This window comes from Neltuma alba, unplaced genomic scaffold (genome assembly GCF_004799145.2).
Source record: "Neltuma alba isolate B1F8T4 unplaced genomic scaffold, ASM479914v2 tig00011291_pilon, whole genome shotgun sequence".
NCBI classification, from domain to species: domain Eukaryota; kingdom Viridiplantae; phylum Streptophyta; class Magnoliopsida; order Fabales; family Fabaceae; genus Neltuma; species Neltuma alba.
In genome coordinates, this window is record NW_021636000.1 from 76,539 (window position 1) to 103,161 (window position 26,623).

General features: G+C 35.1%; 2 protein-coding genes across 2 annotated transcripts; both read left to right on the plus strand.

The window, feature by feature from the left end:
• The first annotated feature begins 252 nt into the window (after positions 1–252).
• Positions 253–15,805, plus strand: LOC114711499 (serine/threonine-protein phosphatase 4 regulatory subunit 3). Its single transcript, XM_028895914.1, has 24 exons — positions 253–553; positions 2,479–2,559; positions 3,381–3,480; positions 3,611–3,695; positions 3,794–3,843; positions 4,770–4,849; positions 6,204–6,263; positions 7,184–7,283; positions 7,392–7,469; positions 7,591–7,658; positions 7,771–7,839; positions 7,915–7,992; positions 8,078–8,173; positions 9,152–9,222; positions 9,567–9,644; positions 9,754–9,847; positions 11,733–11,831; positions 12,931–13,142; positions 13,238–13,352; positions 14,170–14,301; positions 14,380–14,487; positions 14,585–14,694; positions 14,772–14,873; positions 14,964–15,805. Exons 1-24 carry the CDS (start codon positions 509–511, stop codon positions 15,490–15,492), a joined length of 2,640 nt encoding a protein of 879 aa, XP_028751747.1. The 5' UTR covers positions 253–508; the 3' UTR covers positions 15,493–15,805.
• A 1,118-nt stretch (positions 15,806–16,923) lies between these two features.
• On the plus strand, positions 16,924–23,454 carry LOC114711485 (uncharacterized). Its single transcript, XM_028895896.1, has 5 exons — positions 16,924–16,952; positions 17,035–17,227; positions 17,316–17,367; positions 17,456–17,524; positions 23,210–23,454. The coding sequence occupies exons 1-5, from the start codon at positions 16,924–16,926 to the stop codon at positions 23,413–23,415; spliced, it is 549 nt and encodes a 182-aa protein (XP_028751729.1). The 3' UTR covers positions 23,416–23,454.
• Positions 23,455–26,623: the final 3,169 nt, after the last annotated feature.

Consider the following 26,623-nt stretch of genomic DNA (forward strand, 5'->3'; position numbering starts at 1 on the left):
CTCATGAGCCAATCAGACGGAAACAAAACAGAAAATCGAAGGAATTATTATTGTTAGCGTGTGTGCGCGCGCGCACTGCCTCCTTCGAGTCCCGGGGGTGCGGGACCCACGAGAAAGAAGCGCGCCCTTATAAACGCGGGCACTAACGTCAATGGCGTGTTCGTGATTTCATCATGAAATCAGGGGTATTCTGGAGATTTCGTCTCGGCAATCCTGGCCTAATAGTTTTCTACTTCTCTTTTGCTTAATCGAAGGTCGGGGACACACACCAGCGCAGGGAGGGAATATTAAAGAGGGGAGAGAGAGAGAACAGAGAGGGGGTGAGAATCGTGAGTTCGCGCTGCTACGTCAATGGCGGTTAGGGTTTCCTGTTGATCCCCCGAAACTTAATTTCCTTGTCGTAGTACTTTTCGCTCATTCACCTTCTCAAAACCCTAATTTGAATACCCCCGAGATTCAGTATCTCCGCGTTTGCTTTCAATTTTGAATTACACAAGAAGGAGCAGTGATGGGCGCGCCGGAGAAACCACAGGCCAGCAATAATTCGATGCAGGCAAGTGACTAAAGCTTTCGACTTTGCCCTAGTTGCAGTCAATGCAGATATTCGCTTGTCGATGTAGTTTGCAGGTTGAAGTTTGTCCTTGTGTCTACCCGTATTTATAACTTAATCAACTGCTGTGGTGCTATAAGCTCTAATTAATTGAATGGTGGTAGAGTCGGAAACATTTGATACAATTAATATTTACTATTTGCGTTTCGTTTGGACACCAGTCCGGTTTTCTTAAATATCCGCTACAGCAGTTTGCTAAACTACTCAGTTAAGAAGCAATGCTGTAGGCCGCTGCGCTTTGTTGGGATATTGAACGATCGACAAACTTCTCATAAAGCAAGCCTTTCTGAACAAGCGCTTCTTTTATAAGCATTATTTTCTAAAGATGAACCAAACAGGGTTGAGATGAAATGGTTAGCAGATATTGATATCTTTTGTATCCTTTAAACATTATTGCATAGGACTAGAACGTTGGACTGTTAAAATGTGGGACGATAGTAAAGTGAAGGAAGATCAAGACTCATAGTTACAAATTAGTGTTTGTCGAGAAGCATAGTTTAGCAAAAGGAAAGACAATGTTATGTAATTGTGACTCACTTGTTAAGATTAATGGCCACGTTAGCGGAATTGTATTCCGTTTATAATTACTGCAGGGTCTCTTAAGGGTAAAATTGTGAATTGAAATGATAAACATATGCTTATTGGTACTTTAGAAGTTTTTTGGGCGTGGATTGATAATGATAATCTTGATATCCAGGCCATGGTTATAAATTAATCATCCCAGACAGTTGTGCAACAGCCTTTTTCTGTATAACTTCTTTTTATATTCCCTTCACATTGTTGCTTATGGTGCACTCCATAGTGTACGCAAAGCGCACATCAGTTTTATAATTCAAAAGCCTAACACATCACTTCAATCAACCAAAGTAATGGTTAGGTATATTAAATAAAGTATAAAAAAGCTGATTTCATGAATTTGTTGAAAAGTTTTAGAGAGGAGGTATGAGTATGGTAGCTTCCTCAATTGTCATTCTTGGTGTTGAAAGTTTGAGTGGAGGATATCCTAATTGGACGTATGGTTAGTCAGTACTCAATAATGTACATATGCGAAAATTGAAGTTTGTTCATATAAATTTACTTCCACACTCGTGGCATGTTAAAATATGTCACCAGGAAATTTAAGCCTACAAGAAAATTGGCTACTTAATGGTTACAACCTGAGAGAAAAGTGAAATGGGTTTATGTATCATCTATTTATTTTTCCCTATCCTATTGTCGATCATTTGCATTTTGTTTCAGTTCTTTTTATAGCTTAATGAGTTCTGAAAATAGAGGCACAATAAGGAAGACTTTTGTGTGATTCTGATGAGAGGAGCTTTTTGAGCTGCCTGATAGGCCTTGGTTTTGAAGCAAGCAGTTTAAACCTGCTCTGAGTTTTGACTTTAGTTTGGCTTAGTGCGCCTTTTAACTGCAGTGTTCTTTTCATCATTTTGGACTTGGTAGTTCTCCTATTGCCTGTCATATCATAAAAAAGTATTGATGCTTGAGATTATTCTCGTCAGGTTAGCGCAAAGTGATTGCATTCTGTTTTGGTATCTGCTGCTGCTTGCTTTACTTTGCTGCTGCCTCTCCCTCTTGTTAAAATTTGGAGAAAATAGGATGAAAAAGGAAGAAAGATGGCCTCGCATATGCATCATGATTTTGGTCTTGCAAATAGTTGATTTTAATAGAAGTAATCAGTTGGGCTACTTTAGCTTCTGGCTTATTTATCATATTTTGTGTATTTATTCATTTTTTAATCACGATTTAAACATTTGGAAATTCTTCATGAAATTGTGATATTGTCTTGATTGTGGAGGGGCTGACATGACTTGTCTTCTTTTGACCTTGATATATTTCTACTTAGACTTCGTTTTTGTTGGTTTCAGCGTGTCAAGGTCTACCGGCTGAATGATGATGGAAAATGGGATGACCAGGGTACTGGGCATGTCACTGTTGATTATTTGGAGGTTTGTCTATCTTGTTAATAAGGCATTTTATTTGAGACTAAAATGCTTATTATGTCTGTGCATGCTGTTTTTTTTTTGGTGGATGTTGGGGGGTGATATGCATGGGCGAGACTTCTGTTCATATCTTTCTGATTTTGAACTATAACAATTGTATTTATTCTAATAATGTTACTATTGTTGATTATTGGGAGGTTTGCAAATCTTTGTTAGTAAGGCATTGCATTCAAGATTAATCCTTCTTATTACATATGTGCATGCTTCTTCATCATCATCTTCTTTTTGTGGGCATTGGAGTGTGGATCATGCATATGCTTAACATCTGTTTATTGTCTGCCTGTCTCGGTTGTTATCCCTTTGACTCTGAATCATAATTGTATGTTTTTGGTTAAATTCTTGTGAAGGGTGGTGAGTGGCGTAGTTTAACTGATGGTCTGATGTGCACTTTTTTTGGTTGGTACGATAAGCACTGCTCTTCTTCAAATATTCCTTTACTATTAATAATGCCTGTACAATTTAGAGAGAGTGATGTTGAGAGATAATGGGAAATAGAGGAAGAGAGAAACAGAAGTAGGAATAGAGAGGAAAACAGATTTGAGAGAAAAAGTGGAACTCACTTCATAATCTGTTAACAAGTGAATTGCAAATCGTTAATTTCTTATTTATAGCCTACTGTGGCCTTTTGCTCTAGTGTTCACTAATGACCTGTTAGTTATCATTGGTATTTTTATATTTATGTAACAGAAAGCTTATTGCGTATTAACAAGAAAATAATCTGATGGGTTACTATATTCATATGAATGAGTTAAAATCTTATAATGCAGCGGTCTGAAGAGCTGGCTTTGTTTGTTTTGGATGAAGAAGACAATGAGACCATACTTTTGCATCGCATCAGTTCTGATGATATTTATAGGAAGCAAGAAGGTAATTGATAACTTCTCATGCCTCCTCGAATATTATGTATAAATCATACGGCATCCATTACTTCTTAAAATACCTTTTGGAGCCATTAATTTGTCATTTTCTGATGGGAAAGGGTTTCTCTGTTCTTCAGATACGATCATCTCATGGAGAGATCCTGAGTATAATACAGAACTAGCGCTTAGTTTTCAAGAGACCAGTGGCTGCTCTTATATATGGTTATAAATTAACATTACTTTTTAATTAATCTTCACGTTTTTCTGTGTCTTTCTGTTCTAATGAAGTTGATGTTGATTGCTGTACTTGTTTTGTTTAGGGACCATATTTGCAGTGTACAAAGGAATATGCATTTCAATACTCTAAATAGTAAGTGTTGGTTTTTTCCTCCAATTGATCAAAGGCCTGGGAGTTTTGGGTCTCATTATCACATCTCTTATGAGTGTGTGCATGCATGTGTTGGCTTGAACAGAATTTTTCTTGGTTTTTACGAGTGTTAAGTTGATGATATATAAATGAATTTTGAAGTGATTATTATTAGCTTCTGCATAAAATGTTTGTGGAACATTCTGCTGTCTGGCTACCATGGACATCATACTTCATTTGGTTGTATCTGCTTGGTGGATGAAATTGACTATAGAACAAGTTTGATAATATCTACCTTCAATGTTGTTTTATACAAAGAAATCCTTTCCCCACAAGAGTGGACTATCCTCTGAATAATGAATAACATCCAGGATGACATTTTGGGTCTTATGCCTGCAATTTCAGATAGCCATTTTATTAGGGTATTTACATCCGCATGAATGACTATCTTTGTCATGCAGCATCTAACCTAGATTATAATTGGATGGTTCATATCTGACAGACTCCGTGCTTATTTTGAACTAATTGGCTCCATAATGACATTGTGTCAATTGTCAAAATCCTGTCTAAAGAGGGCATCTGATTTGGGAAGGAGTAAAAAAGAGAAATATAACTGAGGCCATGCTAGAGATTAATGATCATCTAGTTTATAACTTTTTGAATAGAGGCATCAACTGTCATTCAAATGAATGAAATACAGAAGTTCGCTGGAAGATAGTTTATGATTTTTATAAAAGGAAATCAAAATCTCGCTTAACCATTTGTCATTTCTAGACTTTTTGGCTGCAGAAGCATCTTTTTGATTGAAGCCTAAAGAATGAAGACATTGCTATATTTGTTACATTCGATTTTTTTTTTGAACATATTATTTCTTTGATTTAGTTGCTGACTTGTTTTATTATTCACTCTTTGGGATGTTTTGTGTTCAGGTGAGGCATATCGTAGCGTAAGCAGCGAGTTAAGTGAGCTGCCTGCTGTTGAGCTATCCACTCTTCCTTTGATTCTTAAGGTCTGTACGAATGCTTTAATCATCAATACCAATATCAATCAGTCAATCAATATATTGATATATAATAAAAAGAAGTACGAGCATATTCTAAGAAGCTTTAGGAATCGTGAAACTTGGCCAATGAATACTTGCCATTTGGGACTCTTTGCCATTGCTTTAATTTTCACTTTTTTTGTAGTCTAATTTTCTATTATAATTGAAATATATTTACCGTAAGAAATGGAGAGGGTGTACCGATATCAATTTATCTACGATAGCAATGATTATAAACAGTGCTGTTCAATTCCTAATCCTTGTCTAATGAGAAAATTTATCCGGTTTCTTTTATTATTTTGTTTCTATATTTTATTATTTATTTATATTTTGTAATCTCATTGTTTAACTTTATCAGATGTTTCTCTTAATTTGTTAAGTTTATGATCTATTGTTGGGCGAATTTGCTATAGCCACTCTGGATCTCTTGTTTTTACCTACCAAAACCAAATTACTAGTGAAGTTTGGTGATATTTGGTGGGATTCTTTACCTCCTAGGTTACCAGAGAGGGTTAATTGCTTAGCCAACTTTGGGTGGTGTTTGTCTTAGTGTTTTGTATGACATCCCAGCTCATTGAAGATGAGTGTCTGCAGGTACTGTCTGAGATTAAGGTGATGCATGTTAGATGAAGTGTTGTCACGATGGGATTGGTTAAGATTTGAGAATTGGGCTAATTCTTCTCCATATAAAAACTACTCCTCCGGTCCTTATTATAAGACCCAATTTGACTTTTTATTTGGTCCTAATTATAAGACCCAATCCATTTTGTCTCTTATATTTATGTATTTTTTTCCAAGATAATCCTTCTAATAATGATAGTTTTAGCCAATATACTTAATTAGCAAGGATATTTTAGGAATGACAACACTTATTTATTATAAATAACCAACTTAACTTACTTCCTTAATCTCCTCAAATAAGTCAATTGGGTCTTATAATTAGGACCGGAGGAGTATAACGAATGTTATTGTTTTGTTTCAATGATTTCAGAAGAGTTTTTGTGGTGGATTATTTAAAGAGTTTTCTCATAAATGATGAATATGAGCTTTCAAATTTGGGATTGTCATTAGTGTAATTTCTGATGATTCTTTAGATTTCTGTGTGTGGGTGTATGCAAAAAAAAAATTATATTGTTATTGTGACCCTTGATTTCCTGCAGTATTGCAAGTTCAATGGTATTGTTTTGGGTGTCATTGTTCTTCAGAATGTAAATTGTTTGTAAGCTTTGTGCACTTCTGTTATGTTCCGTTTTTTATAGTTGAAAAATCACAATAACCTAGCAATTATCCACATAAATCATTTTTCCCCCCACATTTGCAGACGGTGGTTGAAAGTGGCATTGCAGATCAGATGCGTCTCACAGAATTGTTATTGAACGATGTAAGTTTATATTCACCTCCTGTACTTGTGCATGTTATGCCTTCAATGGGTAGGCTGGCCTGGGGACCTTCACCGTTCTGTTTGTGATCTTTTACCATAGTTATGGATCACCAGTTTATCCAAGGTTTATGTTTGATTGCAGATCTTTTGATTTCTGTTTCTTTTGTTATATTGAGTTCAGTTGTTTTTGTTCCATCTGCAGTGTAGTATGCCATGATGGTCCTTCCTGGATATAATAGGCCTGTGGCTTTGTTCTTCCAGTTTTATTTGGACATTCTGATAATAAGAAATATGTTGGCCTATTCACTGTATGGTCTTAAAACTGAGGAAGTTGAAATTAATCAAGCTTTCATCTTGCTTTTTACTTGTAAGTCAGGACTACAGACCTAAAGAATAGACTGGGCTAGATTATTACTAGTCACGGAAGACTAACATCTCACTATTTTTCTTCATGTTTATGGTTTCTCGTTGCATAAATTGAGGATTTTTTGTGTTGACATTAAAATCTATGGAAAAAAATAATTTTTTTTTTTTGTGGGCTCAGCAAATAGAATGGAGGATATTTCTATGATGATTTATTTGATATGTTTGTTCACATGCCTGTGGATACTGGGCGTATGTCATGTTGATGACGTGTGTTTGCTTAATCATTATCTTATCACAAGATATAGGAGTTGATGCATATGATCTTTGATGATTATGGTGCTTTAGTTCTGCTAGCACTATAGTGGCCTAAGGCTATTTGTTAATGTTTTCTATATTTGAATCATTGGCACCTGTGTGGTGTCTTTTGTGCTTTGGACTCCTGTTTATGCTGCTGACCTGTATTTTAGAGTAACAGATAGATTTATGAACTCAAGTATTTTTTCCCCTCGCTTTCAATGTTAAATCCTTCTCCATTTTCACTTTTTCCAACGCAGCAAGACTTCTTTCGAAAGCTGATGGAACTATTCAGAGTTTGTGAAGACTTGGAAAATATGGATGGCCTTCACATGATTTTCAAAATAGTCAAAGGGATCGGTTAGTATTGATATTTTCTTCATTTTGATTTGCTTTCAGCTAAGCAATCCCTGTTATATAATTTTTTGTCATCTCTGAGAATTTTTTTTTTTTTTTTTGGTTCTGCAGTTTTGCTCAATAGTCAGCAGATTTTTGAAAGAATATTCGGTGACGAATATGTAATGGACATTATTGGTGCCCTTGAGTGTAAGTTTGTTCTTCTGAAATTTATTTACCAATTTATTGATTTTAGAACGTTTCTTTCTATTTTTTTCCTCATTCTTTGTCTGTAATTAGACTTCTGAACCTCATTTACTGAAATATGCAGATGATCCAGAAGTTCCTCATGTTCAAAACCATCGAACTTTCTTAAAAGAGCATGTTGTTTTTAAGGAGGTATGTTTTTGTACCTGGTTATTTCTTGTTATTTTGGGAGGAAAGCTGAAGTAGATAAGTGGGGTGGTTAGGGCAGATCTTCATTTTATAGTTCTCTGTCTTTTCTTTGTAGGCCATACCTATCAAAGATCCTCTTGTGTTGTCAAAGATACACCAGACATACAGAGTTGGTTATTTGAAGGTTCCATTCCTTTCAAGTCTTCTATTTGATTTGTTTCTTTTTAGTGTGACTCTTACCACTTCTAATTACTTTCAGGATGTAGTTCTTGCTAGAGTATTGGATGAGGCTACAGTTGCAAATCTCAACTCCATAATACACGGAAATAATGCCCTTGTAAAATTTGATTATTTTCTCACACAAGACTTTTCTTTATTGTAATGAGGTTTATCTTGTCTTTGACTGCTGTGTTACTTTGTAGGTTGTTTCTTTGTTAAAGGATGATAATACATTTATTCAGGAGTTGTTTGCAAGGTTAAACTCTCCCACCACTTCTCCAGAGTCTAAAAAAAATTTGGTGAGTCTTCTTGATCAGGAGCTGTTTTTCTATGACTTATGATAGCAGGAATTTTCATTTTTCGAAGTGTTATTTATTTATTTATTTATTTCTGAACTTGGAAATTGGAAATTGTTCCTTTTCTTGAGCTATGTAGCTTATTTATTGTGCAGTGCACGTGGTTGATGACATTATAGTTAAAGAAGAAACAGAATTTCATTATAAAGTTATGCTAATAAGCGGTCCCTGTTGTCCTGTGGCTGTCCTCTTTCTTTAGGTTATAACTCTAATTGCTATCATTCTATTGTTCCATTATTGATTTGCTCCAAAATTTTAGGAATTCAGAACGTGTAAATGTTGCTTGTCCTGAGCCGCTTTTTCTAACTTAGACTATAGTAATATTGCTGTTAAAAGTATATTAAAAACTTTTGCTTTTGATTGAACTTCATGACAATACAAATGCTTTAGAGCATCAATAACAAACAAGACTAGTTAGAGCTGCTGTAACATGTTACTACATGTTCCACCCATACAGCTGATACTATAGATATATCTTATTATAAATTACCTTGTAGTTTAAAGTATGTCTTCAATAATTGATAAGGCTTAGTAATTCATTTCCCTTAGGCTGAATGTACTGGCTAAAGATGATAAAGTCTTTGGAAGGGAATAGTTCTCCCATTTGCCTCTTATTACATCAGAGCATGATCTTGTGATAAAATTTTCTGTTCTTTCATCTTCCCTCCCTTCTTAAGTGTAATATTTTATCAATATACAAGTAGAGAGTGAGCTGCGGGGAGAAGTGGTTAAACACACAATTATATACTGCCATAGAGAAGGGTGTGAATCTTTTCTTTCAAAATAATCTCCACTTGTAGAGAATTGATGTTGTATGTTCTTGTGTGTTTTTGAAGTTCTATCTTGATTGATGCTACTGAATGACCTGACTTTATATGCATATTTTTATTATAATAAATTGCTTCTCTTTGGAATGGTCAGGTCTATTTCCTGCATGAATTCTGTACCCTAAGCAAGAGCTTGCAGATGGTCCAGCAGCTTCGTCTATTTAGGTATTTAATATATTGGACAGCACATCTGCGTGGCCCTTTCTGTGACTTGTTTTTCTTGCCAAGGTTTTAAAATCAGTTGCTGCTGTTCAAGGGTGTCTGTAATTATTTAGGCTGGATCGGAACATTTATTTACTCATGTTAACCAGAAATGTCTCAGTGAAACAGCTTCTAAATGGACTTTTGATTTTTAATGATGAAAGTTACCTACTTCTGAAAGTATAGGTAGTCGTGAGCCTATACAATTTTAAGGGTTCCTTCTTTTAACTTTTACGTTCTTATTTGTTCTTTTCCTTTGGCCCATGCTTGATCCCCTTGTTCATTGAATCAAAATTTAATATTTGTAGGGATCTGATGAATGAAGGCGTCTTTGACATTATCACTGATATTTTGCAAAGTGAAGACAAGAAGCTTGTGCTAACTGGGTACTGATGCCACTTGTCCCTTGATCCATACAACATTTTCAGCTTGTGCTATTCTTTTTAGCATTCCATATATTTACTCACTGACAGAAAATTGTTGTGATGGGTGCAGAACAGATATCCTCATTCTTTTTTTGAATCAGGATCCTGCCATTCTTAGAACTTATGTTGTTCGACAGGAAGGAATCACACTCCTAGGACTGTTGGTATGCTTCACTTGCGATTGAGATTTTTTAATTTCGAGATGGCATGCGCGTATAAAGGATCTGAATTTTAATTACGTTGTTGGTGAACCTGTTTATTTAGGATGTTCAATTTGAGTGTAAATTGAAGACAGGAAAAATTCTACTAGCAAATAGAGTATGAATAGGAGCAAAGTAATGTAGCTGAAGTACGTCCTTGCTGGGCAGTATAATCAAGCCATCTCTTGGAGGAAAGAGCGAGCATTTTAGTTGATAACTTATTGTAGTAATTTGCCAACAACCTGTTATTATTCTAAAATGAGACCCTATATCAAGTGGGAACTTTTTAATTTAAAGCTTCTGTTCTTTGTAAGGCCTTTTTTTTGGGTTTTAAATCCTCTTGGATCCTGCATGATTGAGATTTCAAATGCGTAAAGGCTCATCAAAAGTCAAGGTTTGTCTGGTCTACGAAGAAACACATGAACAATGCCAATGCAACTTGACATAACATAAAATATGCCGGAGCAGTTTGAAATCTAATGTTGTCTTCAATTCAAGTGTTAAAATCCGTTGACATATACCTGGCTACATTTTTGGGGTATTCTTGCTTTGTATGAGCTAGTTGTGGAGTTTGGGCTTCTTGTATATGTCAATGAAAATAAAATATAAATCTATAACAAACGTTATTAATGTCAAGCCATAAACAGGCTCCATGCAATGCATCAGGAAAACATATCTAGTTTAATTTTTTTAAAAATAAAGCGAAGTGGAGTCCAGCCAGAGTTTTTTTGTAGTTGAGTTGAAACTACTGAGTTTGCCCTATTCATTATTTTGTTCGTACTTGTTTCCATGCTCTGTTGCAGTCATATTTTCTTCCCAAGCTTCCATTTTTCCTTGGTCCCCACCATCTCTTAAATGAGTTGTCTTAATTTTTTTTTTTTTAAAATTTTATCTCACAGCATTGTTTGCTATGATATGCTACAGATGGCGTCTCCCTCTATTCACAGTGATCCCTGTTGAGTGTGCCTCATCTAGAGGTGGGGAAGGGTTAATTTTTCATCCGGGGAGATGGGGTGGGAACAGATTTTCCCTTCATCAAAATATGGGTGTAGCGATACTTGAAAGAGTTCCGTTATTGCTCCCATTCTGATAGCGATTTGAAAAATAACTAGCTATGGATGTTCACTTAACAGCATAAACCTTTGGTTGAAGGGGTCCATGGCAGAATATAAAAGCCTCTATGATTAAGTAGTCTGAAGTTTCAATCCTTGGCACCTTCTGTTCTCTTCATTAAATACTCCCTCCGTCCCCTTGGCACCCTTTGTTCTCTTCATTACATACTCCCCCCGTCCCTTATTATAAGATCCAGATAATCAAATTGCTTGGTTTAAGAAAACTATTAAAATTAGTTCAAAGTAATAAATATGCAGAATATACTTTTCTTTCCAGACATGTCCTTATTATAAGTGGGTAGGTGAGAGTGAGAAAAATTTGGAGGGAGGGAGTACCTTTTGGTCTAAGGTATGCTGAGCCCATGCTTTGCCTCATTTCAAGCCCAACAGGATTTTGTATGACGAGGTGTATTTGAGATTTTACGTTAAATTGTTCATGACCCTCCCTCAACAACTTAAACTTCTAGATATTATGGTCCGTCATTGATGTGTCTCCCGAATTTTGTTTTGCCCTCATTTGAATGAGGCACATGATGCATCAATACACGCACATAGTGTACACACAGGCATTTTTCCTAATTACTAGAAAACCATGTTGATTCCTTGATTTTTAGGCCAAGTGTTTACTCTTTTGGTGCTTTGTATTTCTCTTTCACAATTTTTTATGATACTTTAGCTATGATTTTTTTTTGAAGGTCAGTTCACAAGGTATTTATTAGCTGTTCCTTCATGGACAGGTTAAAGGAATGATAACAGATTTTGGAGATAACATGCATTGCCAGTTTCTTGAGATTCTTCGCAGTTTATTGGACTCTTGCACGTTATCTGGAGCCCAGGTTTTCTTCTTTCTAATTGTCTGGTCCCTAAATTAAACTTTCGATAGGATTCATATGACCTACATTCTTCTTGACGGAAAACATTATGTATCACAGTTATAGCCTTCCTGTTTCTTATTTATTATTTATTTAGCAATGCATGAAATTTGATTTAGTGTTCTTGTACAAGTTTTTTGATATACTTTTCTAATTTATCATGGTCGCTTGTAGTTTTAAGTGATATTTATTTTGCTAATTATAATTAATTTGAAGTCTTTTCAGTTAGTGCAAACTCTGGTTTTGTTTTGGGGTTAAATGTTATGGAGATTAAAACTTTGAGTTGCTTCTGAAGAAGAATTCCTAGTGAAAGTACCCCCTTACAAAGGAATCAATTAAGAATGTCGTGGGAGATGTGAGGCCTAAGACATTGTACTGTGGTTATTCACTTCCCCACATTCCCTTCTGTCTTCTTGAGTTTCCACTAGTTGATGTGTACCTAATGTGGTTGATTTTGTTTGAGACATCTTTAGTAGGTCCCCTCCTGGCTAAGTTGAGCGTAGTAATTTCTACGTAGGAAGGTGTGATTAACTGTTTTGTCATGTAGTCTGCAGTTATCCACCAACCCAGATACTTATGGTTAATATTTACTGAATTTGCAGCTAAATAGTTCGGTATGGGTCCAATATGTTTTCAATCACCATGGATAGTAGTGGTTACTATGTTCTGAAAGTACTGTTAGTCATGTATGTGGTTCATATGCTGTCAACGGTTAGCATCCAACTTGAAGCACTAGTATCATGTCATTTGTAGGGGGCAAATAAGAGGAGGAGGGAGGGGGAATTGTTGGTTTGGATATGGTGGAAGCTTTCTGTTTGGTTTAATAAGTGGTTTTAGTTTTCTTGCTTTATAATGGCTTTTTCATTTGGAGTCAACACATTTAAGTTTTTTTATGCAGGTCTTAATTTTGAATGTTGACTTGTGTTTTATAATATGTCTGCTGATTTGTTGGAAAACTTGTCAGTTTTCATGTAAGATGGAGGTCTCTTTCTAGGTTCGTTAGATTGTTATTACTGGACTAGTTGTGTTCACTATTTTAATTTTTTTTTTCCCTTCCTGACAGAGGGACACTATTATTGATATCTTCTATGAGAAGCATTTGGGGCAACTGATCGAAGTAATAGCAGCATCATGTCCTTCTGTTGCTCGTGCAAGTAGCAATTCAGTGGATCCCAGTCAAAGGGTCAAGTGTCGGATGGAAACAAAACCAGAGATATTATCAAACATAAGCGAATTATTATGCTTTTGTGTGCTGCATCACCCATACAGGATAAAGTATATTGCTGCTGTGCATTATGTCATTGATATACCTTTAGGAATTTGCTGCTGCTCATGTTAATTTTGAGTGTGAATTTTTCTGTTGCTTGCAGATGCAACTTCCTTTTGAACAATGTGATTGACAAAATTTTGCTTTTGACACAAAGAAGGGAGAAATACTTAGTTGTTGGTGCTGTTCGATTTGTTCGTACTATCCTCTCTCGTCATGTGAGTCTTAATATCTGCACTAATAAAATGTTTGATGAATTTTAGGGAAATGCAGAATGGATGGTGGTGGAGTTGAAAAGCAAGTGTTGTTAATTTTAATGGTCCATTGGTCCCCAATTTCATGTTAGGATAGGATTAGTGATGGTTTTTTTAATGGACACTTAGGTGGTATGTTATGCCGAAGTCTTGCGGTGAACATTAGGGTATCTAAGTTTCATAATTGAGTGGCAATGGGATCCTTAATTGGTATTTATGTGCTTGTTTGGGATCACAATTGGACATGCCAAAAGCACTTATTCACATAATTTGAAGCAAACCTGTCACATACTTGCCTCTATTCCATTAATTATGATTGCAAAGTTGCTTATGAAGAATTCTACTGCCATTCCAAACAAGCACTATGTAGATTGGCTCTCCAACCTCAATAGTTAACTTTTGGGGGAGGGTTCCTCATTTTACTTGAGTATCTATCAATTGTTATCAAAGTTGACGGTCATTGGTTCTGGAAAGGGCTGCCTATTGAGGGTTTTGACCGTTGGAGGATTCTAACTAAAAAGGAAGATGAGTGAAGTGTTGTAGATTCTATCGGGATGCCTAAATCTCACATAAAGTAGCATAGGACCCTCAAGAGGGTATTCAAGTAAGTTCTCCACTTTTCTAGGTAGCTTTTGGAGGAGGTTAGTGTTAAGAATGGTTTGAATTTGTTTAGTGTCCTATATTTCCTTTTGTTTCCATGTTATTCGGGTTTTGCTGCCACTTTGTGGTGGATGACCCCCTTTAAGCATTTTGCTTAACATGTTGGAGTGTTGACCTGCAGGACGAGCATCTGATAAATCATTTTGTTGGGAACAACCTTCTCAAACCAATTGTAGATGCTTTTGTTGACAATGGCCATCGCTACAATCTGCTAAACTCTGCAGTTCTAGAACTTTTTGAGTATATCCGGAAGGTACTTTCTTTTATACCTATGTACCGTGCATCTTAAATGTTTGAAGCAATTATGTACTGATAACATTGTATGCTGCAGGAGAATCTAAAATTGTTGGTGAAATATTTAGTTGATTCTTTCTGGCCTCAGCTTGAGAAATTTGAGTATTTGGCTTCCATTCAATCACTGAAAGTAAAATATGAGCAGGTATTTTCCTTGCCGCTGCTCCTGGTTTTGGCGCATATGTTGCTCCTTCTGTTTTTGGCGCAAATGCCTGAATCTGACGTTACATTTTTGCTTGCAGTGTTTAGATAACGGGGGGCCAAAAAGTACTGTTAATGTGACTGATCCCCGGAGACGAATTGATGAACGGGCTCTAGAGAAAGAAGAGGAAGACTACTTCAACGAGGACAGGTACATTCTCTCTCTCTCGAGAATTGTTGGAGATCTCTTACATCTATAATGTTGTCTTACTCTGTTGATTGAATCAGTGATGAGGAAGACACAGCTTCTGCATCCGTTTCCCACAATCAGAAAGGACAGCCACAGCAATCTAATTCATCTAATGGTTCTGCAAGCGTCTCACAGACAAGGTAGGTTCCATTTTCCTGTATTATGGAAATTGAATTGTTCGCATTCCATATGTTCCAAACTGATATGTTAATTTGGAATTATGGCCCAAGGTCTGGTGGTCTAGTAGACTATGATGATGATGAGGATGATGAGGATTACAAGCCACCGCCAAGGAAGCCAGAAGCTTCGGATGAAGATGAAGGGACTATGGAGTCTCTCAGGCTAAAACGGAAATTGCCTCCCAAAGACAGAGAAGCCGAGCATGTGAAGAAGCAGAAGTGGTTCAAGTATCCAAAGTCTAAAGATGGTGTTTTTTCTGCCCTATGTTCAACAACACTGAGCCAGGCCGTGCTTCCTGCTAAGAAAACTGCAATCAACGTACATGGTAGTCCTGACGCAGCTGAAGGGAGAATGAGCTCTAGTGACAACAGTGAAGAAAAGGCATCAAGTGCTCCTAGAAACTCTTCAGATAATAACAGCGCAACCGCTGAAGTGAATCATGTAGAGGAAGAAACTACTGCCTCGAGGAACTGTTCTGATCACTTGCATGGCAACGAAGATAATAGACAGTTGGATGGTGAGGAACGTCAACTGGTGCCACCAAATTCCTCACCGGAGATGGCTGTAAATGGATCATAAGTAGTATTTGGAACCATGTACAACAAGGCACGGATAGTCTATTCTATTATGACGTGGATTTGCTAGTGAGCTGACTGCCAAAGCAAGAGCTTTGAGACGACGAAGGACAAGGGACATGGGGGAAATGTCGCTAGGTACCATACCGCCAAAGAGGATCACGAGGAGATAACATAGCGTGGCACCTAAGAGGCGGGGAAGATATTAATGCCATCAACTTGGATCTTATCCTCTCCTCCGGCTCCTTGTCTAGTAATTTCTTGCTTTTTTGTATAACATTCATCAGCATTAATTTTCATCTTTTCTTTTTCTTTCCCTTTCTCTGCTCTCTCTGTTTTTTTTTGCTTACTCGAGCCCTTTTCATAAATCCTGCCAGAAAAGAGGGTGGGTTGGGGAAGGGGGGTGAGGGAGATAGAGTCCTGTTACCATCATTCCCTTTTTCGGTTGCTTGAACTTGGTGATCCAGGACATCAATATCTGCCTTCCACAGGTTTTTTTTTTTTAATGTTTTTGTGGTGGATATGGTAACAGGATTGTGCAGTGAGTTTGTAGGGTCAATTTTTAGCAAATGTAGCGAGTTAAAAGAATCCAGTGTATATTTAAATATTAAAATTTCAATGTATTTTTCAACTTTAGTTGTTCTATTTCTGGATAACCACACTTGTCTTCACCATCAGACATTTAAAGTTACTTCTGTGTTTCTGTTACTCCTGCGCCCCTGTTTTTCTGTTACATTCTTGATCGCAACTATTTTTCAAACTCCAGATTACTTTCCAAAAAGAAGTTAAGGGTTACATGAAAGACACGTCAGAGGTTGGAGTCCTGTCCGTAACATCAGCTTGAGCGAGATGTAAAATCCTCACGTGTTTACCAATTAAGAGTTGGGTCTAGTAAAAGGGGTTAATCTCTCATAACATGATAAATTCTTATTAGAAGAGGTATCTATGTTTAGTGTCGGACTCGAGTTGGATTGTATCTACTAGGAAGATAATTATGTCTATATAAAATCCTAAAGTGTGGTCCTAGGTAATGTTGCAGCCGAATTCGAAGTGGCTACTATAGATTAATTCAAATTAGTGGTAAATTTAAACTGTTCAGATGTTTTTATGACTGGAGTATCTTATATTGGATCAAGCGAACATTTCTCTCTCAAACAATAAATATACCCCAATACAACTAAAGATTGACAATTAAGCGTCTTGAAGAGAGCAAATTAAACGTAGTTGCCGCTCTTCCGCTTTTAGCAGGGAAGAAACTGTTCATTTTTGTTTTCTCTGTCGGAAGACCGGTTGCTTTGCAGAACAAAAACTCAGAAACATGAACATAAAGGCGAATATAAAAAGTCAGGGAATGGAAAAAAAAAAAAAAGAGGCATGAGTTATTACTAATACAAGATGGACAAGGGTTAAAAGGGTTGAAATTTAGGTTACTAAAATGCATACAGAGAAGGAAGTGGCAAATGGGTTGGCAACAGCAGAAAGTGCCACGTGCGAGTGATAGCAACACGTGTTATGAGTAGTAGTTGTGTGCGGTGCATTGTTGTAGGCTGGGGAACAATATAACAAAAGAAGAGGAAGCTTGGCTTTGTGAGTGTGAGGGAGCAAAGATGAGCAGCAAGAACTTGGATTCCAGATCTCTGATACAGGGACTTCGTAGCTTTGATAATGAAGTTCCCCTCTTCGACTTCGGCCATCCTCTTCTCAATCGCGTCTCCAACAGCTTCCTCAAAGCTGCTGCGGTATAATATTGCATGGTTAATTATTTACATGCTTCTTCATATTTGCATGCATGTGATGAACTCCTCTTGTCTCTCCAATCTGTGACAGATAGGAGCTATCCAAGCTATGTCCCGTGAGGCTTATTTCACGGCTGTCGAAGGTGCCATGCTTCTCCCTTCTTCTTCCCCGCTCGTCTCTCTTCTTCTGAAGTCACCGTTTTTACACCTGTAATGTAAATGATTTTCTAGGAGCGAGCCTTGATAATGGTGGCAGCATCGTACCCGATGTTTCAGATGCCAAAAGAGCTCGTTTTCCTGGTCTCGGAGGTACATCATATTCGGCCATCTAAATTTTGTATATCTGACTCTCTCTTTCAAATTTACTCTGCTTATTTGTTGCTTAAATGTTCCGTGCACGTACCCAGGAGAGACTTAACAGCAAATCTCTTGAGGCCATGGTGAGTTTATAAGCAACCTTATGCTCATTTATTCCCCAGTAATGTTTCTTAGTCTTGATTCTTTTACCTTTGTTTTTTTTGCTGCTCAGATCAAGAATAGCGGAAAGGAGTCCTTTCAATGGGGTAATTATGATATATTCCCCTTAATGTCTATCTCATGTGCCTTTATATGTATATGAATGTGAATTTGCTTGATTTTGTTTACCAGTGGAAAATTAACTTGAGCAATATCTCAATCTGTTTAATGAAAATGGTAGTTAAACTTGTTTTCTGATAACGGATTGAAGTCATTAATTAACTTCTCCATGTTGAAAAATTCGTAGCCTCTTCCCGTTCCTTCCCATCCTTTTCTTTTTTTAGATTTTAATTTTTTATAAATTTTTTTTGAAAACATGTAGTGTATTTACAAATGATTAGAATTAAATTTTAATATAGTTTGTAATTTATTATTTATTTATTTTTATAATTTAATATTTTAATAATAGTTTTAAAAAGATTTAAATCTAAACTGTTAAAATATTAATCTAACGGTTAAAAAAAAGGTTAAAAAGGAAAGAGGATGTGAAAAAAAGAGGAGAGGTTATAAATCGGTATATCTTAAAAAAGATCCACATATTTAGGGGTATCAAATAAAATAGGAGGCATGCGTCTACTCCGTTGCATTATTGAGGCAATTCATTGCACCAAAAGTCCAAAACCTATTTTTTCCCCTTCCCAAAATAGATAGGAAATGATATAATTAATGCGCACATTGTATTTTTTTTTATATGATGATGCCGTTTTATTATGAGAGCCCTATATAAGCAGCCCTAAGTTGTTTCAATCCATAGGACTTACAAGTTTGGTCTGTCTTACCAATCAGATTTGAAACTTCGATCGAGTCCCTTTCATGGTTTTGGATAGACTTCCATAAATTTGTTTGTCAATTTGTTAATAAATTTTATGTATCTGACTGGCTGGCTTGCAGCTACTATTAATTCAATCCCTCACAACTTCATAAAAGATCCATTACAAAAACTACGCAATTTTATACATAAAAAGAGTTATTTTCACATTAATTGACTCAGATTAACTATAGATCACGGTTGGCATCTGCAAATTTATAGGGGAAAAACAAATTGCATCTCTTTTTCTTTTTCTGCCAAATTATATATCTTAAATTGTTAATTATGTCTGGATGCATGGATCAATAAGATATCTTGCATATCTATCATACTTTGATTTACAAATTAGAATATTGACTAACTTGTGCATGTACGGGGGAGAGCCGTCGCCATGTGGCTGCATCGAGTTGAAGAATGAGCTAAAAAGCTTGAATTTGAGTGGCTAGTCAAAACACTCAATCTGGGTAAAATTTGAAAATGGACAAGAAAATTGTGCTATTATCGATTAAGCCGAGGTTCCCAGGTTTTCATGTAGCATCTTTTCTATTCATTTTGTTATGGGAGCCTCCATTGACCTGACACGTACGCACTCCGAGGCCTTATTCTTCATTCTTCACCAACCATTAATCTAACTTCGTTTTCATTCACATCGGCTCGTAGTTAAAATAAGCCAAGTCACTGATGCGTCCTTGAAAGATCATTCAATTTTTTTTATATTTAAAAATACTCCTTTTTTTTTCTTCCTTTTGGTTTTTGTATTAGATTTTATACAAGACTTCAAAAGTCAACAGTGAACAAATATATTTTATCAAAAAATAAAAACAAAAGTGAAACGATAGAACTGAATATGAGTGAATCCGATTGATCGCATGGTATTTATTAGACTATCATAAGTTCCTCAAGAATTATGAGTTTTTATCAAATTCCAATTCACATATATATATATATATATATTAATCATTTGGAAATCCCAATTTATGTATGTTCCTTAATCTAATCATTTTGAGGTCGAAGAAAGGACACGAAAACCTTAGGGTCGTAGAAAGTGAAAAAAGTTGAGTCTTAATTTGAAATAATTTGATGAGATTGTCAATACCGATCTCTAGTTGATTTTATACGCAGAATATGCATTCATTTGTGTCGTTTATTTGGAACTAACTAACTTAAAGTATTTATGAGTTTATTTTGAAAGTAATTAATAATTGAAGTGAGAGACAATAAGACATGACTTCGCAGGTGGAGTTGGTAAACATAGATTACTACTATCTCTAGTTCTATTTATAAAAACTAATTGACTGAGTTGGTAAACATAGACTACTACTATCTCTGGTTTTATTTATAAAAATTAATTGAGTGACTTAAAAAGATTTAAAAAAAAAAGTTATTGATAATTGAAGTGAGAGACAATGAGACATGACTTCTCACGTGGAGTTGGTAAACATAGACAACTCACCAATTGAAACCAAACAAGAAAAGGATAAGATATTTTGAAAGTAATTGATAATTGAAGTGAGAGTCAATGAGACATGACTTTGCACGTAGAGTTGGTAAACATAGACTACTACTATCTCGATTCTATTTATAAAAACTAGTTGACTGATTTAAAAAGATTAAAAAAAATTAAGTTAATTATTTATAATAAATAAGTATTATCTTTCTCAAAATATATTTACTAATTAAGTATATTAGTTATAACTACTACTGTTAAAAAGACTATATTAGAAAAAATATATAAATATGAGAAAAAATAGATTGAAATCTTATATTTAGGATCAACATAAAAATTAAATATCAGAGCTGGTATACCCATTGCACGTTAATGTGAAAATAGCCACTGGTCATTAATAATAAGCTTCGGATGCGTTCTCTGGAAGGAGGAAGGAACGGTGTAACATTCAAAAATATATATATATATATATAGATTTTAGTTTATTTAAATGAGATTAATTAATTATCATTGAAGTTAATCTTAATTATGAGTTAGACTACTAATTAATAAATAATAGTTAAATAATAATTAATATATATTTAAAATATATAAAAAAATATAATATATAAAAAATATATATATATTTTAACAGTGGTGGCACGTGTTTGTTTTGGGGGAGGCGAGTTAAATCCCCGGTGGGCCGTGACCCACCTTTTATTTAAATAAAAAAAAAACTAGGGGGAGGAATAAGGGGTCACGTGACCCACTATAATTGAATAATTTTCCCTTCTTCCTCCTCCGTCCAGTGGCCTTCTTTTTCTCTTCGCCTTCGCGTTTTCCCCTGCTCCGTTGTCCTGTTCAGCGAGAGTGATTGAGTGTGAGGAATAGAAAGGGTTTGCTTGGGGATTTCTTTAGGATGTTTTGGTAAGTTATTCTCATCCTATCTTTTCTTATTTACCTTATTCTTTTTATTTTCCTTAAGTTATGGCAGAATAATGAATATTTTTTGAGATTGTTAGATTTTTAATTTTGAGGCCTCTAACTTATTTTGATAATATTAATGGAACTTTTGGGGTTAGAATAGAAGCTTATGACTTAGATTTTTAGTTGGATGGTCGATTTCAGGCAATATAAGTTAGAGTTTGGTTGGGAAATGGTGATTAGTATTAATGATGATATTAATTTCGAAATTTATCTCTTAGTTGAGTTCATTTGAGGTTATATTGCGGATTCAATGCTTGAACTTTGAGGATTTTTGTTGAAATAGGAGTGTTGATGATTTTTGAAGAAATTTTAACTAGTGGAAGTTGGGTGTTTTGAATAAATTAAGGAAAATATTATAAGCTATTGATTCTAATGAATGAGAAATGATTAATGGAAGAAAGGAATAGGATTTTAATAATGATTGAAGGCATAGTTGATATATGGTTATTTTTCTAAGAGTTAAAGTAAGTACTTTTTGGAGATTTTTAGATGATTTGAAGGGATTATTCTTATTAATAATGTGAATGAGAGAAATAGAGTGGGAACTACTAGAAATTGTCACTTGGAAGAATAGATGAATTATTATTTTTCCTAAAGATAATTTTTTTTTAAAGTAAACCAATTATGGGGATTTAGTTAATAAACTATTTTAATGCTATATTAATTAGTCTTTTTATATTAATATATGTTTATCAATTTATTATTGTAGAGTGAGCTTGGTTTGGGCTCTTGGGTCTTGAATCCTCCTATTTTTAGTTCTTGTGTCAAGAACTTGAGGTAACTACTATCTAATTTACCTTGTATGCTTGTTGATGTGATTATAAGCATGTGTTGATATTTTAAATGTTATCATTATATGTTATAGTGGTTTGTGTATAAAAAGTGATATACATATACATATCAAAATGTATGTTTTGATAAATTTATTAGTTAAGTGGGCATGAATTATTTTATGAATATCTTGTTGATGTTGAACAAATTTGACTATTGAATATGAGAATATGTTATGAGTAATGGATTGTGTGGAATTGGATGGTTGAGTTGTGTTGAAGTGAAATTGTGGGAGGTTTGATTATTTATACCACGTGGTATAGCCGCCACTTGGCGCCCAGTGACTGGTATTAACATTCTTAGGGCCCACGGTATCACCCTTCCTTTGGCCGGGTCAAGGGTCAGCCTAAGGGACATGACATCTTTTCATATTCTAAGGAAAGGGAACCCATGGTCCGATATGAGCTCTGTAACTTTTGGCCGAGTTACAAGGAGGTTATAAGGATGATTGATAAAGTTCTGTGCATGCAAGTTACTTTTGAATTATTATATATTGTTTTCTGTAAAGATGTTTATCTTATATGTTATTCAAAATTGTACTTTGCCTGCTTAACTATCTTGTAATCATTCACTGGATACTTGTTGAATTGGAATTGTGGTTACTGGGTCAATTTGACTCATCCCGTGGTTATTTAATATTTTTCAGGCGAGGGTTCAGGTGTTGATCCCAAGGGGAAGGTATCTGAAGCTTGAGTTTCCTTTCCACTCTGTATAGCCTCTGTTTTGGTATACATGATTTGACTGATGTATATTGCCAAACTTTAGGGCTTTTTTGTTATACTTAAACATAATTTTAACTTTTCTGCTGCATTCTGGAATTATGCTGTTGGGCGGAGCCCTTTTTGACATATTTGTGACTTTTATTTTGGTTGCGATTATTATGGGTGTTAGTGATTGTTATTCTGACGGGCTTCAAAGGCCCTAACCCATTTACAACTGGTTTTAATTGTATTTTGAGATTTTAGAATATTGCTGATGGATTTGATACATACGTTGGGAAAAAAAAAACCACGTGTTGATTACTTCTTCTTTCATTAACTATCTTTACTATTCTAGAATAATAGCTATTGTTTTGTTATAGAAATAATTTGTTAATGATTATGGTAAATTTCTATTTGATTAGTTTTATTCTTTCTACTATAGTTAATTTTTTGAGATAATTATCATTTTAAAAATGTTTATTTACCATGAGTTACGGGTGTTGTTACAAGCTCCAGATTCTTAGCAGTGCATCTATAAAACGCAGACGAAAAGCCATAAAAGACGAAAAGTCAAAGTATTGTATCAGTGAGAAGCTCCATCGGTGAGATCAAATGGGATTGGTGCTGATGACGATGAGAAGGCTTCTGGGGATGGTGGGGGAGAACGAAGCTCAGGCTCAGGCTCAGGCTCAGGCTCAGGCTCAGGCTCAGGTCAGCAGAACAGCCGGAGGCTACAACAGTGGAACCCAAGGCTCATTCAATAACAGCGGATCAGGCGCTCAAAATTTCAGAGACGTCAACTACAACAACGGCTCTTATTCCGGCAACCGTTACGATCCTCCTTACTACCACAACGCCGCCGGCGGCAACTTTATTCACATCAGTGGCACTACACATGGCAACGGCAACGGAAGCATTGTGAACAATAGAAGCCCTGTTCCTTCCAACCGAAACCCATATTGGTGATTATTATTACTAATAATAATAGGGATAATTAATCTCCAGGCCCTTACAGTTTTATCTGATTTTTAATTAGGTCCTTATAAAAAATTTTCTTTTTATCAGATCCTTTTACTTTCGTGTATTTTTAATTAGGTCCTTCTATTTTTTTTCTTTTTATCAGGTCCTTATAGTTTCACTTATTTTTTAATTAAGTGCTTTGTAGTTTTTAAAAAATTATTTATTAACTTTATTCTTTAAAATTAATTTCATTTTTAAATTAATAATTATATAATTGGACAAAATAATTAATATAATCATTTAGTAATTAATAAATAATCAGAATAATAATTATACTTAAATATAAATTATTTATAATCATATTTTAATTTTAGAAAAATTTATTATTATAATTTGAATTTTATAATTATAAAAATTTGAATTGAAAATAAATAATATATTTGTTTAACTAAAAATTTAAAAGAATATTAACATAAGATTGTTACAATAATTTATTATTTTTAAAATGTTATTCTTTGTAAAATAAAGAATAAAAACTACAAGGACCTAATTAAAAACAAAGTAAAACAATAAGGACTTGATAAAAAAAAAATTATAAGGACTTGATTAAAAATACATGAAAGTATAAGGACCTGATAAAAAGAAAAAAAATTATAGGGATCTAATTAAAAACCAGTTGAAACTATAAGGACTTATATATTAATTATCCCATAATAATATATCGTTTTTTTTCTTATGGTGAGTTTGGTCGGTTAGGTTGTATGATTGGTCTTTTAGAGTGTTTGTTTTTGACCCCCGGGTTATTAGTGGTTGTAACTTTTTTTTGACTATTAATAAAATGGACTTTTTTGCTCCAAAAAAAGAAAATATATCGTTTCAGTCAAGGCTTCTCTTCAATTGTTTTTAGGGTCTCTGTGCTGCTAATGATATCTCAGTCTTATGCGTATGATAATGTGAAGATTCGACACATATAACTCTATCAAGCACGGAAGCGGGAAATTCCTTCTTATGGTTGGATACGCGTACTTAATATGAGTATTAATAATTATTAAGAATGCATTATCTCCAAAATGTAGTAAATAATTAAATTTAATGCCAACAAGAGGTTTTGCTGCAAAATCGCAACCGTTGCTACCATTGTTATGGATGGTCTCAAATTGTCTCAAAATCTTCTTGAGTTTCCACTAGTTGATGTGTACCTAATGTGGTTGATTTTGTTTGAGACATCTTTAGTATGTCCTCTCCTGGCTAAGCTGAGCATGGTGATTTCTATGTAGGAAGGTGTGATTCACTGTTTGGTTATGTAGTCTGCAGTTATCCACCAACCCAGATACTAATGGTTAATATTGACAGAATTTGCAGCTAATTAGTTCGGTATGGGTCCAATATGTTTTCAATCACCATGGATATACTATGTTCTGAAAGTACTGTTAGTCATGTATATGGGTCATATGCTGTTAACGGTTAGCATTCAACTGGAAGCAGTAGTATCATGTCATTTTTTGGGGGCAAATGAGAGGAGGAGGGAGGGGGGAATTATTGGGTTGGATATGGTGGAAGGTTTCGGTTTGGTTTAATAATGGTTTTAGTTTTCTTGCTTTATAATGGCTTTTTCATTTGGAGTCAACACATTTGAGTGTTTTTATGCAGGTCTTAATTTTGAATGTTGACTTTTGTTTTATCACATGTCTGCTGATTTGTCGGAAAACTTGTCAGTTTTCATGTAAGATGGAGGTCTCTTTCTAGGTTCGTTAGATTGTCATTACTGGACTAGTTGTATTCACTATTTTAATTTTGTTTTCTTCCCGACAGAGGGACACTATTATTGATATCTTCTATGAGAAGCATTATCGAAGTAATAACGGCATCATGTCCTTCTGTTGCTCGTGCAAGTCGCAATTCAGTGGATCCCAGTCAAGTGTCAGACGGAAACAAAACCAGAAATATTATCAAACACATGCGAATTGTTATGCTTTTGTGTGCTGCATCACCCATACAGGATAAAGTATGTTGCTGCTGTGCATTATGTGATTGATATGCCTTTAGGAATTTGTTGCTGCTCATGTTAATTTTGAACGTGAATTTTTCTGTTGCTTGCAGGTGCAACTTCCTTTTGAACAATGTGATTCACAAAATTTTGCTTTTGACAAAAAGAAGGGAAAAATACTCAGTTGTTGGTGCTGTTCGATTTGTTCGTACTATCCTCTCTCGTCATGTGAGTCTTAATATCTGCACTAATCAAATGTTCGATGAATTTTAGGGAAATGCAGAATGTATGGTGGTGGAGTTGAGAAGCAAGTGTTTATTAACGGCAAGGAACCTCTCCATTATGCAGCCTCTCCATTTAGCCTCCATTTAAATAAAACGTTGCGTTCAACAACCAGGCACTTAAGCGATAATGAAACACACTAAAAGATGCAACCTCCTGTGGCAATAAGATATTCCCTCTTTGATTACCAACTAAAGGTAACTATGCAGGCATTACTATGGTTGCAAGAAACATCGAAGACAGTTCACCTTGAAAATTAAATGTCTTATTTAGAATGCTGTAGATAAAGCAACAGAGATAGAGGGGGTCTAGTTTGCGAAGAAAAGGAACGCATTAAAGCATTTTAAAGGGTAAGAAATAAAATAAGTGGGTATGGAAAAATGGAACCTTACCCTCTCTCTTCTCTCTACGACGAGCCAGATCTGGGTGATGGCGGGTGACAGTGAACAGGGCCATGGGTGGTGAAGACTTAGAAGAGCATAACAGGTGAAAAAAATCATAGAAGAGCATAATGGATAAAGAGAATCGCGGTAGGGAATCACGAATTATCACTAACAACAGTGAGATGTGTGAAAGAAGAGAATACTGCCATGGAAGAATAAAGAACTAAAGAGACTGAAACGATAAAGGCTCCATTGGAGTGGAAGAGACTGTAAATGTTCTTTTTTTGAAAATTTTTTTTTGCAAAACGACACCGTTTTATCTAAGTGGAGGCTAAATGGAGAGGCTGCGTAATAGAGAAGTTCTGCGCCGGTTTGTTAAATACATTTATCAAGGTAATCACGCGTATTCAATAAAGTTTTATTGGCTAATTATATAAAATTTTCTTGATATTTAAGCCATGAGGAAGTAATTTTTTACTGTTTAAACATTACTAACGAATCCTCTTCATTTCTTAGTT

Excerpts from the sequence above, each read along its gene's own strand:
- LOC114711499 (XM_028895914.1), top strand. The coding sequence starts at position 509 with ATGGGCGCGCCGGAGAAACCACAGGCCAGCAATAATTCGATGCAG. Across the intron at positions 9,223-9,566 it reads CAGCAGCTTCGTCTATTTAG|GGATCTGATGAATGAAGGCG; the intron begins GTATTTAATATA and ends TAATATTTGTAG. Across the intron at positions 14,695-14,771 it reads GACTACTTCAACGAGGACAG|TGATGAGGAAGACACAGCTT; the intron begins GTACATTCTCTC and ends TGATTGAATCAG.
- LOC114711485 (XM_028895896.1), top strand. The coding sequence starts at position 16,924 with ATGCATACAGAGAAGGAAGTGGCAAATGG. Across the intron at positions 17,368-17,455 it reads TTATTTCACGGCTGTCGAAG|GAGCGAGCCTTGATAATGGT; the intron begins GTGCCATGCTTC and ends ATGATTTTCTAG. Across the intron at positions 17,525-23,209 it reads CAAAAGAGCTCGTTTTCCTG|CAGAACAGCCGGAGGCTACA; the intron begins GTCTCGGAGGTA and ends GGCTCAGGTCAG.